This window comes from Sapajus apella, unplaced genomic scaffold (genome assembly GCF_009761245.1).
Source record: "Sapajus apella isolate SASKATOON/1434 unplaced genomic scaffold, GSC_monkey_1.0 scaffold23, whole genome shotgun sequence".
NCBI lineage: Eukaryota > Metazoa > Chordata > Mammalia > Primates > Cebidae > Sapajus > Sapajus apella.
This window is the reverse complement of record NW_022436963.1, coordinates 34518374-34532046: the sequence shown is the minus strand read 5'-3', so window position 1 is coordinate 34532046 and position 13673 is coordinate 34518374. Positions and strand designations below refer to the sequence as shown.

Here is a 13673-nt window from a genome sequence, read left to right as displayed (position 1 = left end):
TTTTTTTTTTTTTTTTTTTTTGTATTTTTTTCTCTTCTGGTCTAACATCATTTCTGGGATCCTTCACTCTCTTAAATTCTGTTTCCCCACACTATATAGTCTTCCCAAGGCTCCCTGTGGTGCAGAATGTGCAGGGTGCGTGTGCAATGATTTAGGTCACATGCTTTCGAACACGGTTCGCCATGGCTTCATCACTGGTGAAGCTCTTGGACAAATCATCCAACTCTCTGAACCTCAGTTTTCTCATCTGTAGCGCATGGCGGCAGGGCCTGGCTCATAGGAAATGCCTTACTCTGGTTGGTGGTCACTACTGTTAATCGACTCCTTTACCTTACGTTTCTTCTTGGGGCAGACGATCTGTTGTGGGGCTCTCTGCCAAGCAAGGCAAAAGTTAAATATTTCTAATTGAATTTCCCTCCCTTGTTATGTGATGAAGTGGGGGAGATAGAAAGGCTTCATAAATGCTACATGTGTAAGAGAATATCAGTGCGGGTTGTTCTAAAATCCAGCTCTGTCAAGCACAGGGTCAAGGACTGGCTCCTTGCAAAGGGAGCCGCTTGATCCACAGCTGAGCAGGGGCAGAGTCTCAGATGTGTTCATTCCCGTTGGAATGGCCTTGCCTGGGTTTTAGAACTGCGTGGGTGCTCCAGAGTTGGGAGCACCTGTCAATTAGAGTCTGTGTTAGGTTTGGAGTGAGGCAGGTCTGGGTCCTAGTTCTGGATTAACTACTCACCAGCTAAGTGACCAATTTCCTCAGCTTTCTGTTTTTTGAAATTTTTGTTTTTGTCTGTGATCCACAGCAGGAAATACATTTCATGTCCTGATCTAACACACACACACACACACACACACACACACACACACACACTCACTCTCTATCTCTCTCTCTGTCTCTCTCTCTCACTCTCTGTCTCTCTCCCCCCACCCCCCCTAAAAAAAAAGAGCTTCCAAGAAAAATATTTACTACTCCTAAAACACTCTTTATCAGTTAAAAAAAATTCTGGTTGTAATCCATTAAATTGATATATTACCTACTGATGGATTGTGACCTGAAGTTTGAAAATACTGTTTAAATTTGCTAAGAGTGTCTCTTAATTCCCTCATCTGTAAAAAGGAGGATGATATACTTTGTAGGATAATTCTTAGGATTAAGTAAAATAACATGCAAAATTTCTGGCACCATGCCTGGCATAACCTAGGTAGTCAATGAATGGCAGGTGACAGCATCATCATCATCGTCATCACTTAACCTATATTAGCAAAAGAAAATTGAGTAAAACCAAAGAGATTAATAAAAAGCTAAAACTATTCTTTATTACTCTTGCATCCATCTCTGGGCCAAATCCAGCCCACCACCTGTTTTTGTAAATACAGTTTGATGGGAACACAGCCATGGTCATCTGTTAGATATTGCCTATGGCAGCTTTAATGCTTCAAGAGCTGTGTTAGTAAGTGGTGACAAAGACCATGTGGCCTGAAAAGCCTTAAATATTCACTATATGCTCTGCACAGAAAAGGTTTGCCAACCCTTGTTTTAGTCAATGGAATAATATGCAGCCCACTCAAAAGGAGAGAAAAAAAAAGGTTGTGAATGCCATGTGGCAACATGGGAAAGTATTTATAGTATAAAAAGTGGGAGAAAGGGAAGTTTCCTTGGAAAAAAAAAAGATCTCCTTGAAAGGCACTAAAATATCTCCACTGCAAAGCAAGGGCAGACAGATGCTGAGAAGCTGGCAACCACAGTGATTTTGTGGCTGCCCCCAGGCCCCTGCCTGTGGTGCTTGAGCCAGGGGTGGCGAGAGTGTGGGGAGCAGGGATTCCTCTGTGTGAATGACCCCAGGTTTGTCTCTGGGCCTCTTACCCTCCTGTCCTCCAGCTCAGATGGGGCTCACTAAGTAGGGAGGAGGGGCAGTTTCAAATTCCCAAGTGGGGCTGGCAGGAAAGCCAGCCAGCCTGCCTGCTGAGCCCACAAGCCAAACATCTGCTCAGACAAAGACTTGGAAGTCCCTCGCCCACAAATATGTCCCTCTATTGGGGCTGGAGTCGGGCTAAGCCACCAGCTGCTGTAAGTTTCCATCTGAGAGGCAGACCTTTGGTGGGGAGGGAGGGGACAAAGGCCTTCTGTCCCTGCTCTCAGGATTCTTGTGGGGAAATGGGGCAGAGGGGTCAGACTGTGCTCCTGGCATACCGGAGGATGATTTGGGACCATATTCACATGTTTTTATGACTGTGAGGAACATCTTCACTTCTCTCAATGGACTCTCCTCGTCCTAAGTTTGCTCTTTTGCTGCAGTCACGTGGCCTGAGGGAGGAGTGGTTGGGGAAGGGGCAAGACAGGGAGGTGCCCCGCAGGAATGGTAAATGCTAAAGAGTAGAGATCACATTGAAGGCTATGTTCTGGCGTTCTTTCCCCTTTCTTCAATTACAAGTTTGGGGTGTGGAGAAAGGCGGAAATTCCTGGGCAAAATAGCCATGCCCAGGAAATCTGTGTATTTAGTTTCTGAGAAAATATCCAGCGAGCTCTCTAAATGCAGGGCAGTGGCTTAGTGAAGCTGTTAACAGTCAGAGCATTAAGATCATTGCCCACACAGCACAGGGGCCCATCAATTCCATCCAGGTGGGGAGCGCAGGGCTTGGAGAGTATGTGAGGGGCTCCCATCAGCCTGGTGTGAATGGGTCCAGGTTGCTGGAGCTGGCAGCACCCTGGCCATGGAGATCTTTGATACTCCAAAGGTCCACAAGCATCCACAGTGGGTGGAACTGAAGGTGGACAGGGGAGTCCTTTCGTTGTTCTCAGCATGCAGATAAGAGACTCCCATGTGCTCAGTGGGTTGAGCTGCGAGTTACCCCAAACACTGCTGCCCACCCTGGTGAACCTAAACACTCATGTACACACCCCCTGGCATAGTTGGACCCACCCTGCCGATGACCCACCCCAAGACGGCTCAGGCTCTACTCTGCCAGTGGAGCGGAAGGACTGGGGATTGAACCGAAGCCCCACTCTCATCAGCAAGTGGGGTAACCACTGTGCCGCAGGTTCCTCATCTGCGAAATGGGTATAAGAACCCCAACCTCTCTCACTGGTTGTTACAAAGAGTTAAAGAGGTTTATTACTTTGGAGGTTGAGGTGGGAGGATGGTTTGAGGCTGCAGTGAACTATGATCCTGCCACTGCACTCCAGCCTGGGTGACAGAGACCACTGTATCTAAAAAAAAAATAAAGAGATCGAGACCATGCACAGTGCCTGCTGCACCCTAACAGTCTCCCACTTCTTCCCTCTATTCTCATCTTGTCTTCCGCCCTCCCCTTACCCCTGCACAATAGGACAAGTGAGGAAAAGAGAGGGAGACTAAGTATTTTTGAATTGTATTGGTCTCACTGATTGAAAAGGCCCGCTTCTTCAGGAGTGACAGTGGATGAGGTAGCATCTGGGACCGGGTTTTCAGGCTTGGTATTGGCCCATGAAGAGGGATTACTCTGACAACTTGGTGACCAGAGGAACTTCCCATGATATCCCGCCTCTCCTAACCTCAGTGTAAAAATAACACTTTCAGAGGACTGCCCTGAGGTAGGGGTGGACAGCCACAGCTCTTGGTTCATTTCTGAAGTGGACAGAGGTGCCAAGGCTAATTTTAGGTGGCCCTGTCCTGTCAGTGGGGCCTGTCTGCTGGCCTGTGTTTGGGAAGCTGAGGGTGGGGTCGGAATCTGCTCACTGTGTTCAGATCTGTGTAACTGACAGCACCAGCCATGTGGGTGGGCTGGGCTCAGGCGGCAGTGCGTCCTGCAACCTGGCCGCCACTGTTATCTGGGCTCGCTCAGAACATGGCCCCTTGGTAGAAATTCCACACAGGCATTTTGGCAGTAACAGTCCTCTGGTGCGGACATTATTTTCCACTGGGGACAGTTGGGTGGGGGGCTGGGTGGGAGGACTCAGCAGGCTGATCCTGCCGTCAATCCCATAGGTCCCCTCCCAAGGACTCAGAGAAAGGACGTCCCCCAGCAGGTGGACAAGGTGGGAGGGAGCCGAGGGAGCTCATGGCTGGTGGGGGTGGGGGTGTAGGGGAAAGTGGGGCCCTGGCCTCAGAATGCAGAGACTTAGTATCATCAGGGACAGAGGTGGTCAAGGTAGGGTAGAGTATAGTGTGGTAGATTCTGCATCTGGGCTTCCAGAACTATCCAGGAACAGGGAGGATTGTGCAGATCCTCAAAGGTTGGCTCCCTTGGGGCAACCCACCCCCACCCTCTGCATAAATAAATAATACATACAGCCAAGAGGCCAAATACATCTGGAAAATGCCCGTTACCATCTAGACTCTCACTGTAGGCCAAATTGGTGATACCATTTCTGCTGAGCTCACATCTAAGGCACTTTTTAACACTGTTAACAGTGGTCCTCCAAGTGTAGCCCCAGACCAGCATCAGCATCACCTCAGGACTTGTTAGCAATGCACATGCGAAGACTCCACCCCACACCTACTAATAAGAAGCTCTGGCAGTGGGACCCAGCCTTCTGGGGTTTAACAAGGCTTTCAGATGATTTTAGTTTAAGAACCGCAGCACTGGCCTACTAAAGGCTCTGAGAAGTTCTGCTGTAAAGAAACCCATGTAGTTTCATGTTCACTCTAATGCCTCCTAAGGCAGCTACATGATCCTTTTGTAGCAAAATACCTGGTAGCTCTTCTAGGAATCACCTTTGGGAAATGGGAAAGAACATAGACTTGATTTTAGGCAGATGATTGTTTAAATCCCAGCTCTGAGGCCCAGCAGCCTGGGAAGGCACAGCCACTTCACATCTTGGGGCAGTTGTAAGCTTTAAATCAGATACTTGCTTAGTCCTGTCCTTGGTTGAGGCAATGCCCACGGACTTGCCAATACTAACAACAATCACAAAGAACACAATTAAGATGATAAACAGGCAGGTGTTACCGATACAGTTCCTATATGTTCACGTCTCTCTTTTTGCCCTTCATTTTTCTCCCATAAATCTCTGTTAGGTTTTGGGTGTCAGGCCGAGTCCTACAATTTCTTCCCCACACCTTTATTTTCAAGTTGAATGCCTGGACCACTTCCTGCAAAAATCATTGCCCTTCACCAGGGGAGCAGAAGTCAGCCTTCTGGCCTGATGCTTGGCTCTGGTAATTGTTCTATGCTGCCCTTTTATGAGAAAGGAGAGGGCGCAAGCACACAGGGCAGCCAGCACACACGTCCACTTGATGTGAATGCTGGTGAGGCAAGGCAGGCGGGTCAGGGAGTGCAGAGCACACCCACCCCTAATGGCAGGGTTGATGGGAACACACTGTCTGTGTCCTGTCAGCCTATCTAGCTACCCTTATCAGGATTTACTCCCCTGCTTCAAGGAGATAAAAAGGGAGTTAAGTAAGGGCACACAGTCTTCTTCCTGCCTGGAACAAGTAACAAGCAGGATTTTACAACTTAGCATCTTATCACAGAATGGGTATTGGATCCAGGCTCTGCCCCATAGAAACCATGGGATCTTGGAAAAGTTACCTATTATCCTTGAATCTCAACTGTAAAATGGGTTTGGTAAAATTCACCTTACCAGACAACTGTGAGAATTAAAGAAAGATCCTGACAGTATGCACATGGTGTTTGGCATAGAGCTGGGACTTAATAAATGTGGAATTGGAATCACGCCATCCTGGGAAAATTAGCCATCCAAATAGATCCTATTTTTTAAGACTTAAATTCAAACTTCCATTCATGGATCACATATTTATTGAGCAACTGCTACGTATATCAATGGCAGCCACTGCAAATAAAGAGATGAACAAGACCTCGACATCTACAGAGGGTGACAGACATTAATTCATTAATTATAGAATTATTAAATTAAAATTGTGGTTGGGGCAGGGATATAGAAGTCTGTCTTCCACAGCTAGCCCAGCCCTGATTGGACAAGACTTCCTTTGGAATCCCTACTTATTTTCTAACTTTGGCATTTGCCATGTACTATCTAGTATTGCTATTTAAATGCTTCCCATGTATCACAATTATTTCGTAAAGCTGACTGTAGGCAAGGGCCCGGGTACTCAGGCTGCATTTGCTTTTGTTCCATGCTGAACAAATATGCAAGGCTCAGTCAAGAATAAAATACGATGTCAGATCCACATCTCTCTTGGGAATGGCAATTTGAAAATGCTACAAAGACCTAGAGGTCCCTTCCAACTTGGAATGATCTAGTATTTAGAGTTTATGAACAAACAGCTATTTGAAGGTGGATAGAAGGCAGGATCAGGGTGGGGTGGGGAAGACCAGTTTATAGGCCATGTAAGCAGATCAAATTAAAAAAAAAATATCCCTAGGACATGTATTCTTCCTGAGAAATGGGACTTTTATGCATCATTGCCAAATCTGTAGCAGAAAAAATAAATCTTGTTCTTTGGTCTTAGGGTTCTCAGATAAAACAGTTCCTTGGATGGCAATCCCAGATGGTGCTAGCAAGATGGGGCTTGGAGATGGAAGATGCAAGTTTTGGTTGATTAGCTTGAGTGACTCCAAGGGAGAAAGAGTCTGGCCCTCTCTGGATGTGGCAGCAGTTTCATTTGGGCTGGCATTTCCCTGGGTTGCCTGCCAGCCTGTAGCAAAGTAGATAATGTGCTTGGGGATCTCATGTGCTGGGACTTCTATCTCCAAAAGTTAATTACCATAGAAACAAATGAGGACACTTGGTTGATGGGGCAGGGGGAGCAAAAGGTAAAACAGGGGCTGAGGATCAGAAACGCAGTGCGCACAAGACCCACGTGGTCTAGTCGGAAGCATTCCTTTTGCCTTGTGTGGGGCAGTTTAAGACAAACCAAGCCATGAGGCTTTCATCTACCCAACGCTGGCTGCTTCTCCTTTCTTTTTTCTCAAAATGGCCTCTGGTGGCTCACTCCTCACTGCCACTTCCTATGGGTTGAACATTCCCTCTGAAAACTCAGGTTGAAACATAATCCTCTGTGTGACAGTGTTGAGAAGTGGGGCATTTAAGAGGTGATTGGGTGGTGAGGGCGCGGGCCCTCAGGAATGAATTAATCCACTCATGGCTTAATGGATTAATGGGTTGTTATGAGAGTGGGACTGGCTTCTAAGAAGAGGAAGAGAGACCTGAGTTAGGACACTCAGCCCCCTTGCCATGAGATGCCCTGAGCCACATTGGGACTCTGCAGAGAGTGCCCACCAGGAAGAAGGCCCTCACCAGATGCAGCCCCTTGACCTTGGACTTCTCAGCCTCCACAGGTGTATGAAATACATTCCTTTTCTTCATAAATTATCCAGTTTCATATATTCTGCTATAAGCAACAGAAAATGGACTAAGACACTGCTAGAGGAAACTTTTGCAAGCACAGCATGGACCATGTGATACCTCTGACCGAAAGCCTGTCTGTGGCCTTTGGAATAAAGTTCTAAGTTCATGGCATTCTGCAGTTTGGGGACAATATATTCTGCCTGTTTGATTTCCTGGGGCATAGCAGCTAATACAAGCTAATCAGTATTTGATTGATGAGTGGATGGATGGACTGGACTCTCTAGGAGTCCAGCCTCTGCTGCCCTCCCCAGCCTTGTGTCCCCAGCTCCCCAAGTATGCCACACTTTCAATCATGTGGGACTCTTTTAATCCTCTAAATACACTGTGCTTTCTTGAACTCCTAGCTTTTTGCACATGCTCATCTCTTTAAGGGGGTACACATCCTCCCCTCAAAGCTTGAAGGTTTCAATGGCCCCTAAACATTCTTCAGAGGCCAGCTTGTACCTCATCAACTTCTTGAAGCTTACCCTCATCACCAAGCAGGCTTAGATTTCCTGTCTCTAAACCATGTCAGTTTTGCCTGTGGCTTCCACTGGACTATGAACCTTTCAAGGGCAGTGGTATTGTATTGTTTTCCATGGGACAGTGCCTGGCACAGAGTAAATGAGCAACCAATATCTGCTGAATGCATGAATTCATGAATAAATGCACGAATGAGGGAACAAAGCCCCGTGACAGGGCCCTGATTGTCCAGCCCCGGGCCTGCAGGGTTTCAGCCTGGTTGGTGACATGGGAGAAACTTACATATTCCACTTCTTTGGATGGGTCGCTGAGGCTGCCGTTGGTGGTAGGGGCAATGTTCTCTGCCCCCTCTGGCTTTTCTTGTTGCTTCCCTTCCTCCTTGGGCAAGCCACCTTGCCCCGGGAGGGCCACTTCTCCCACGCCCAGGGCTTCGCTCTTATATTGCTTGATAAATTCTTCCATCAGTTTCAACTCGTTCTCCAAAAGTCCACGGCAGCGTGAGGGATCCTGGTCATAGATGGGGAGTTGATGCATGAGCTGGCGGCGGCGGTAATAGGCGCCCTCAGTGCCTGTCACTGGCTGCTTCTCCTTGGGGATGAGCTCCATGTACTGCAGGCCCTAGGGAAGAGGAGGAGGAAGAGACAATGTGAGGTTGGCGGGGCTTCATCAGTCAAAGAAACTATGACAGAATCTACCTAAAACTAAAAATGCATTCTCTTCCAGCATTCTCAGCAACTAAAAGACCCACAGTCTTTATTTTTTTTAACTTAACACAGTTAAATTACTTTTGTAATTTAAAAAAATTACAAAAGCAATACTGTCCATTGTGACAAAACACAGATGAGAGAAAAAACTTTAGTAAAGGAAAAACCTATATGTCTTAGGTACCATGTGTAGGTAGGAAGTGTTCTATGTCTCAATCTTGGTGCTAGAGCCATGGAAGTGTATCTGTGTTAAAGCTTGTCAAGCTGTACACATTAGATGCACGCACTTTGCAATATACATGCTGTATGATCATGTGCTACATGACGGCATTTCAGTCAATGATGGGCCGCATATACCACAGTGGTCCCATAAGATTATAATGCTCTATTTTTACTGTACCTTTTCTAGGTTTAGATATGTTTATACATGCAAATGCTGACCGACCATTGTGTTACAATTGCCTATAGTATTCAGTGCAGTCACATGCTGTACAATTTGCGTCCTAGGAGCAATAGGCTATACTGTGTAACCTAGATGCGTACTAGGCTACACCATCTCAGTTTGTGTAAGTGCATTCTTTGATGTTCACACAAAGACAATATCACCTAAGGACACATTTCTCAGAACAAAACCCCAGCATTAAGTGGAGTATACTGTCCTTTGTTTTAAAAAGCATTTACAAAACTTACACCTTATTGGCTCATGGTAACAGTTTGCCAGCAACTTTGTGTTTATCTTTCCAGACTATTTTCTACGTATATTTATTAAATAAGGGCACTCAGTCTTCTTTCTGCCTAGAACAAATAATAAGCAGGGTTGTACTTGATCTACTTAAATGCTATTTTCTGTGTTTATACTATTTAAAATGAGTCCTTGGTCAGTGGATTCTGCTTCTCCTGTGACTGCGCCAGCCCCTGTTGTGGTGTGGAACAGAGAACAATCTTGCATGTGAGAGAGAGACACTTGTTTGCATCTGCTAATGTGTGCTCTATCTGATAAGTAAGTAACTCTCTACTTGTTAATAACAATAATTATTATTTTAACACTTATTCTCCAAGAAATACTGTGTTACCAATTTTGAGTGGGACTGAAAAGAGAAAGGAGCCTACATTTACTCATGGGCTAGGTTTTCCAACAGAATTTGAATAAAGCTCATTTTGCTTTGTTCTCTGACTTGCAATTAATGGTAATAGTTACAACTACTAGTTTGCCTCTATCCCCAGAGAAAAGTTGCTGCTTTTAAACCTCTTCTCTACTGTCATTTACTAGATGGTAGCCAATTGATAAAACTCTTACAGTATAGTGACAGAAGTAATGCCAGCTGGCTGCCCTCATGGAACCTGTGTTCCACTCGGCGCTCTCTTCTCACTGGCCCCACAATTGATGGGACTGATTTCTACCTTCACTCATGGAATTACTCCCCTGAGAAGGAAAAGCCCTCTCTCGTCTTTCCTATTCTTACAAGCAGCATTGCATGCTTTGGTCTCTCCCTAGTCCTTAACCATCCCTAGTGTATCTGAGCTGACCCTCTAGTGGGACTGTCCACTCCCTGAGGACAGGCCATATTCCTTCTACTGTAGTAGCTAGAGCAAAGGCTCTGGAATTAGCTTGTCCTGAACTGAAATCCTTGTTGTAGGCATGCTGGTGGTGTGACTGCAGCCATGTCATGCCTTCTCTCTGCACAGGTTCTTCAGCTATAAAAATGAGGATGGTAACCCTAGAGTGGCTGTAGGATTACTTAACAGAACCACAGCACGTACCAAGCTGGTCCAACCATGGCCCATGGGCCACGTGTGGCCCAGGATAGCCTTGAATGTATCTCAACAGAAATTTGTAAACTTTCTTAAAACATTATGATATTTTTCTGTGATTTTTTTTAAAGCTCATCAGCTGTGGTTAGTGATAGTGTATTTTATGTGGGTCCAAAACAATTATTATTCTTCCAGAGGAGCTAAAAGATTGCACACCCCGATCTACATGCTTCTGATTTTCTCTTCTCTTTGCTTTTCTACCTGTGGCTTTTCTCTTTTCAAATCTCTGACTGCATTTAGACTTACCAGCTACATGTGTCAAAACAGTGTCTCTCAATGAACACAGTGTACAATAACCATGTGAAAAATTACTAACATGCAGATTCCTAGGAACCAAGCCCCACTCAAGATCTCCATCTAGTAGGTAAGGTGTGGGGTATAGGAATCTGCATTTTTAACAAGAATCCTGGTACCTCTAATGCAAGAAGTTGGCTCCTGGATCTTACTTGAACTACTGTTTCAATGAAATACTGGCAAACAAACAAATGAGTGAAATAAACAACTGGGATTCTCAGGCACCGGACAGAGATCTGAGGAAAGGCTGGTGGACTATTCCTAGCTGCTTTAGGCTTTTGTAAGACTTAAGGATTCTCAAGGAAGAAATGTGAATTTTGCTAACACCTGAGAGAGGCCTAAATGAGCTCTTACTCTGCTCCACGTTATAGTCAGAGATTCACATTCTTGATCAGAATGGTGTAATTTAAGTAGATGTTCATTTTAGATTTGCTGGCTTTGCAACATGAATTTTGTTTTCCTCAAAACTGAATCTTTTTACATCATTTCCCTCCTGGGCAACATTCCTAATTAAAAAAAAAAGTCAACCTTGTTTGAAGTTGCTTTTTCTTAGAAAAGTATAATTAAATAATGATGAACATAAGGTATTTCTTGGTTTATTAATTTAAAAATATGCAAAGGCAACTTCTAATAGAATTGACAAGGTCTCAGTTCAGTCACATTTCCGCCTCAATATGACTGGTAACTGTCTGAATATTAATGTGTTCACAGGTAACTGTCCAATTTGGCTTCATTTATATATTTGTTTTTATTGAACTGAAATCTTACACTTGGGTGAGGCTCAGAGATGAGGAGATTAGGGGAAGACAAAAGTCAGGGCCACAGCCTGAGAAACTGTGAGAGGCAAATTGATTATCCTGGACAACCGTTTTCCATTTCTGTGCCTGACCCTGACTCGGAACCTTAGCACCAGGTCTCCTGATTCCCATCACCCAGGTGGTCGCTGCTAGGTTTATCCTCTTAGAGCCCATCTGCCCCATAGCTTATCACTTGGGGATGGACTCTTTTGGGAATTATGGGAGTGAACATGGAAATTCATACTGAAATTCATATTGTACAGTCCCACTGTCTGATTTTAGGAAGCAGGGGTGAAGAAGCTGGGATTGTTGTAGGCGGGGAGTAGAAGACCAGAGCTTGGTACCTGCTGGGGTTCATAGTAAATAAATTCTGGGAAACAGCATAGAAAAGGCAGAGGCAGGTGACCTGAGCTCCTGTGAGACTCAGATTGTGGGGTGGCTGCTAATGCCCCATTGGTGGCTCTGCCCTCGATCCCAGAGGACACCTGTCGGAGACACTTTTTGGCACTGTAGGCTCAGAGCATACCTGGCTAATCCCAGGTATGTCTGCATACTCCTGGATGCTTTTCAAGGTGCTTCCTCAGACACTAGAGATGCCCTGGTTGGTGGAGTGTCAGGAAATCTGGGTTTTAGGTCTAGTCCTCCTGCTGCTTCGGGGGATTGCTTGAGGACAGTCTGGGAAACAGAGAGACCTCATCTCTACAAAAATTAAAAAATCAGCCTGGTGTGGCGACACATGCCTTTAGACCTGGCTACTTTAGTGGCTGAGGTGGGAGGATCGCTTGAGCCCAGGAGCTCAAGGTTAGAGTGAGCTATGATCACACCACTGCAGTCTGGCCTGGGCAACATAGTGAGACCCTGTCTCAAAATCATCAAACCCTCTCTCAAAATCAATCATCAATCAGTTAGAAGTTTTACAGTTTCTCCTGGGTGGCTCTGACACAGGACATCTCAGGCTTGGGGCTTCTCTGGGGGCAGTCAGTGGGGAAAGGGGATGTGGTCAACAGAGACAGTGGGAAGTGGCAGCCTGACAGCCAGCAGGCTGGGCAGGCACAGGGTCCTGTGGAGATGCGTTAGGGTGTAGCCTTGGGTGGCAACTTTGTTCACACTATCCCCTTCCTATTTTTGCCCAGGGCTTCCAGAATCTAAAGAAGGATTTTGGACAAGTGGAAACAAGAGCGTGGCTCACTCTGCTAGAGTGGGTATCAGGCCTGGCCAGCATCTTATTAACACCAAGTGCTGAAGCAGCCCTGTCCAGGCTGATTCAGCTCATGGGAGAGTAATTGCCCCTCCTAGGAAGACTGCTGATTTTCCCAGGTTCAGCAGTTGAAGGGATGATAGGAACCGCCAACAATTAGGGAGGGCTTTCTATGCTCCAGGCACTCCTCCAAGTGCTACACACTTCAACCCATTAATTCTCACAACAACCCTGCAAGGAAGGTACTAATGTTACCTCTTGGAAAACAGAGGCACAGAGAAGTTAAGTAACCTCCCCAAGGTCACACAGTTAGTGTGTGATAGAGACAGCTTTGAACCCAGCAACATGAGTCTCAAGCCCTTCTCTGCTGCCTCTCTAGAAGATGGATGTTTTCAAAGAGGAAAAATGTTCCCCAGTCACTGGAGGTGTTTCCTTTTAATCATTATTTTAGGGTTAGTGGGGTATTTAAGCATCAAGTGGTACCAGGATCCCCCATTCCCTGGATGTGTCTGTTTCTCTGGCTTTCCAGGGCCTATACCCCTTCCTTCTAAGCTTTATAGTAAATACTGTGCTAGGGATCCTGGGGCAGCGGCCTCAATAGCCAGCTACTTGCTGACCCCTGTGTTCACCATGTCCTTTCACAGCTCTGCACTGGCTTTGGGTGTCTGTGGATGTAGGGCTAATGGGCTTCCTGGCTGGAGCCTTGGAGAAAGGGAGTCTCCCTTCCCAGAGACCCAGTGTTCCTTTTGCAGCTCAAAGCTCCAGCTGGGGCTGGGTGCGGTGACTCACACCTGCAATCCAAGCACTTTGGGAGGCCAAGGCAGGCAGATTGCTTGTGGTCAGGAGTTTGAGACCAGCCTGGCCAACATGGTAAAATACTGTCTCTACTAAAAATACACACACACACACACACACACACACACACACACACACACACACACTAGCTGAGCGTGGTGGTATGTGTCTGTAGACCCAGCTACCTGGGAAGCTGAGGCATGAGAATCGCTTGAACTCAGGAGGCGAGGGTTGCCGTGAGCCCAGATCCTGCCACACTGCACTCCAGCCTGGGTGACAGAGCGAGACTCTGTCTCAAGAAA

At 46.2% G+C, this 13673-nt stretch overlaps 1 protein-coding gene across 3 annotated transcripts in view; it reads right to left on the bottom strand.

Moving 5' to 3' along the window:
* LMCD1 (LIM and cysteine rich domains 1) overlaps window positions 1-13673 on the bottom strand; it is a 64453-nt gene that overhangs the window by 10841 nt on the left and 39939 nt on the right. For all 3 annotated transcript variants that reach the window (XM_032290541.1, XM_032290539.1, XM_032290540.1), the window contains one exon: window positions 8054-8389. In XM_032290541.1, coding sequence (XP_032146432.1) covers window positions 8054-8389 — 336 coding nt within the window. The remainder of the gene's footprint in view (window positions 1-8053; window positions 8390-13673) is intronic.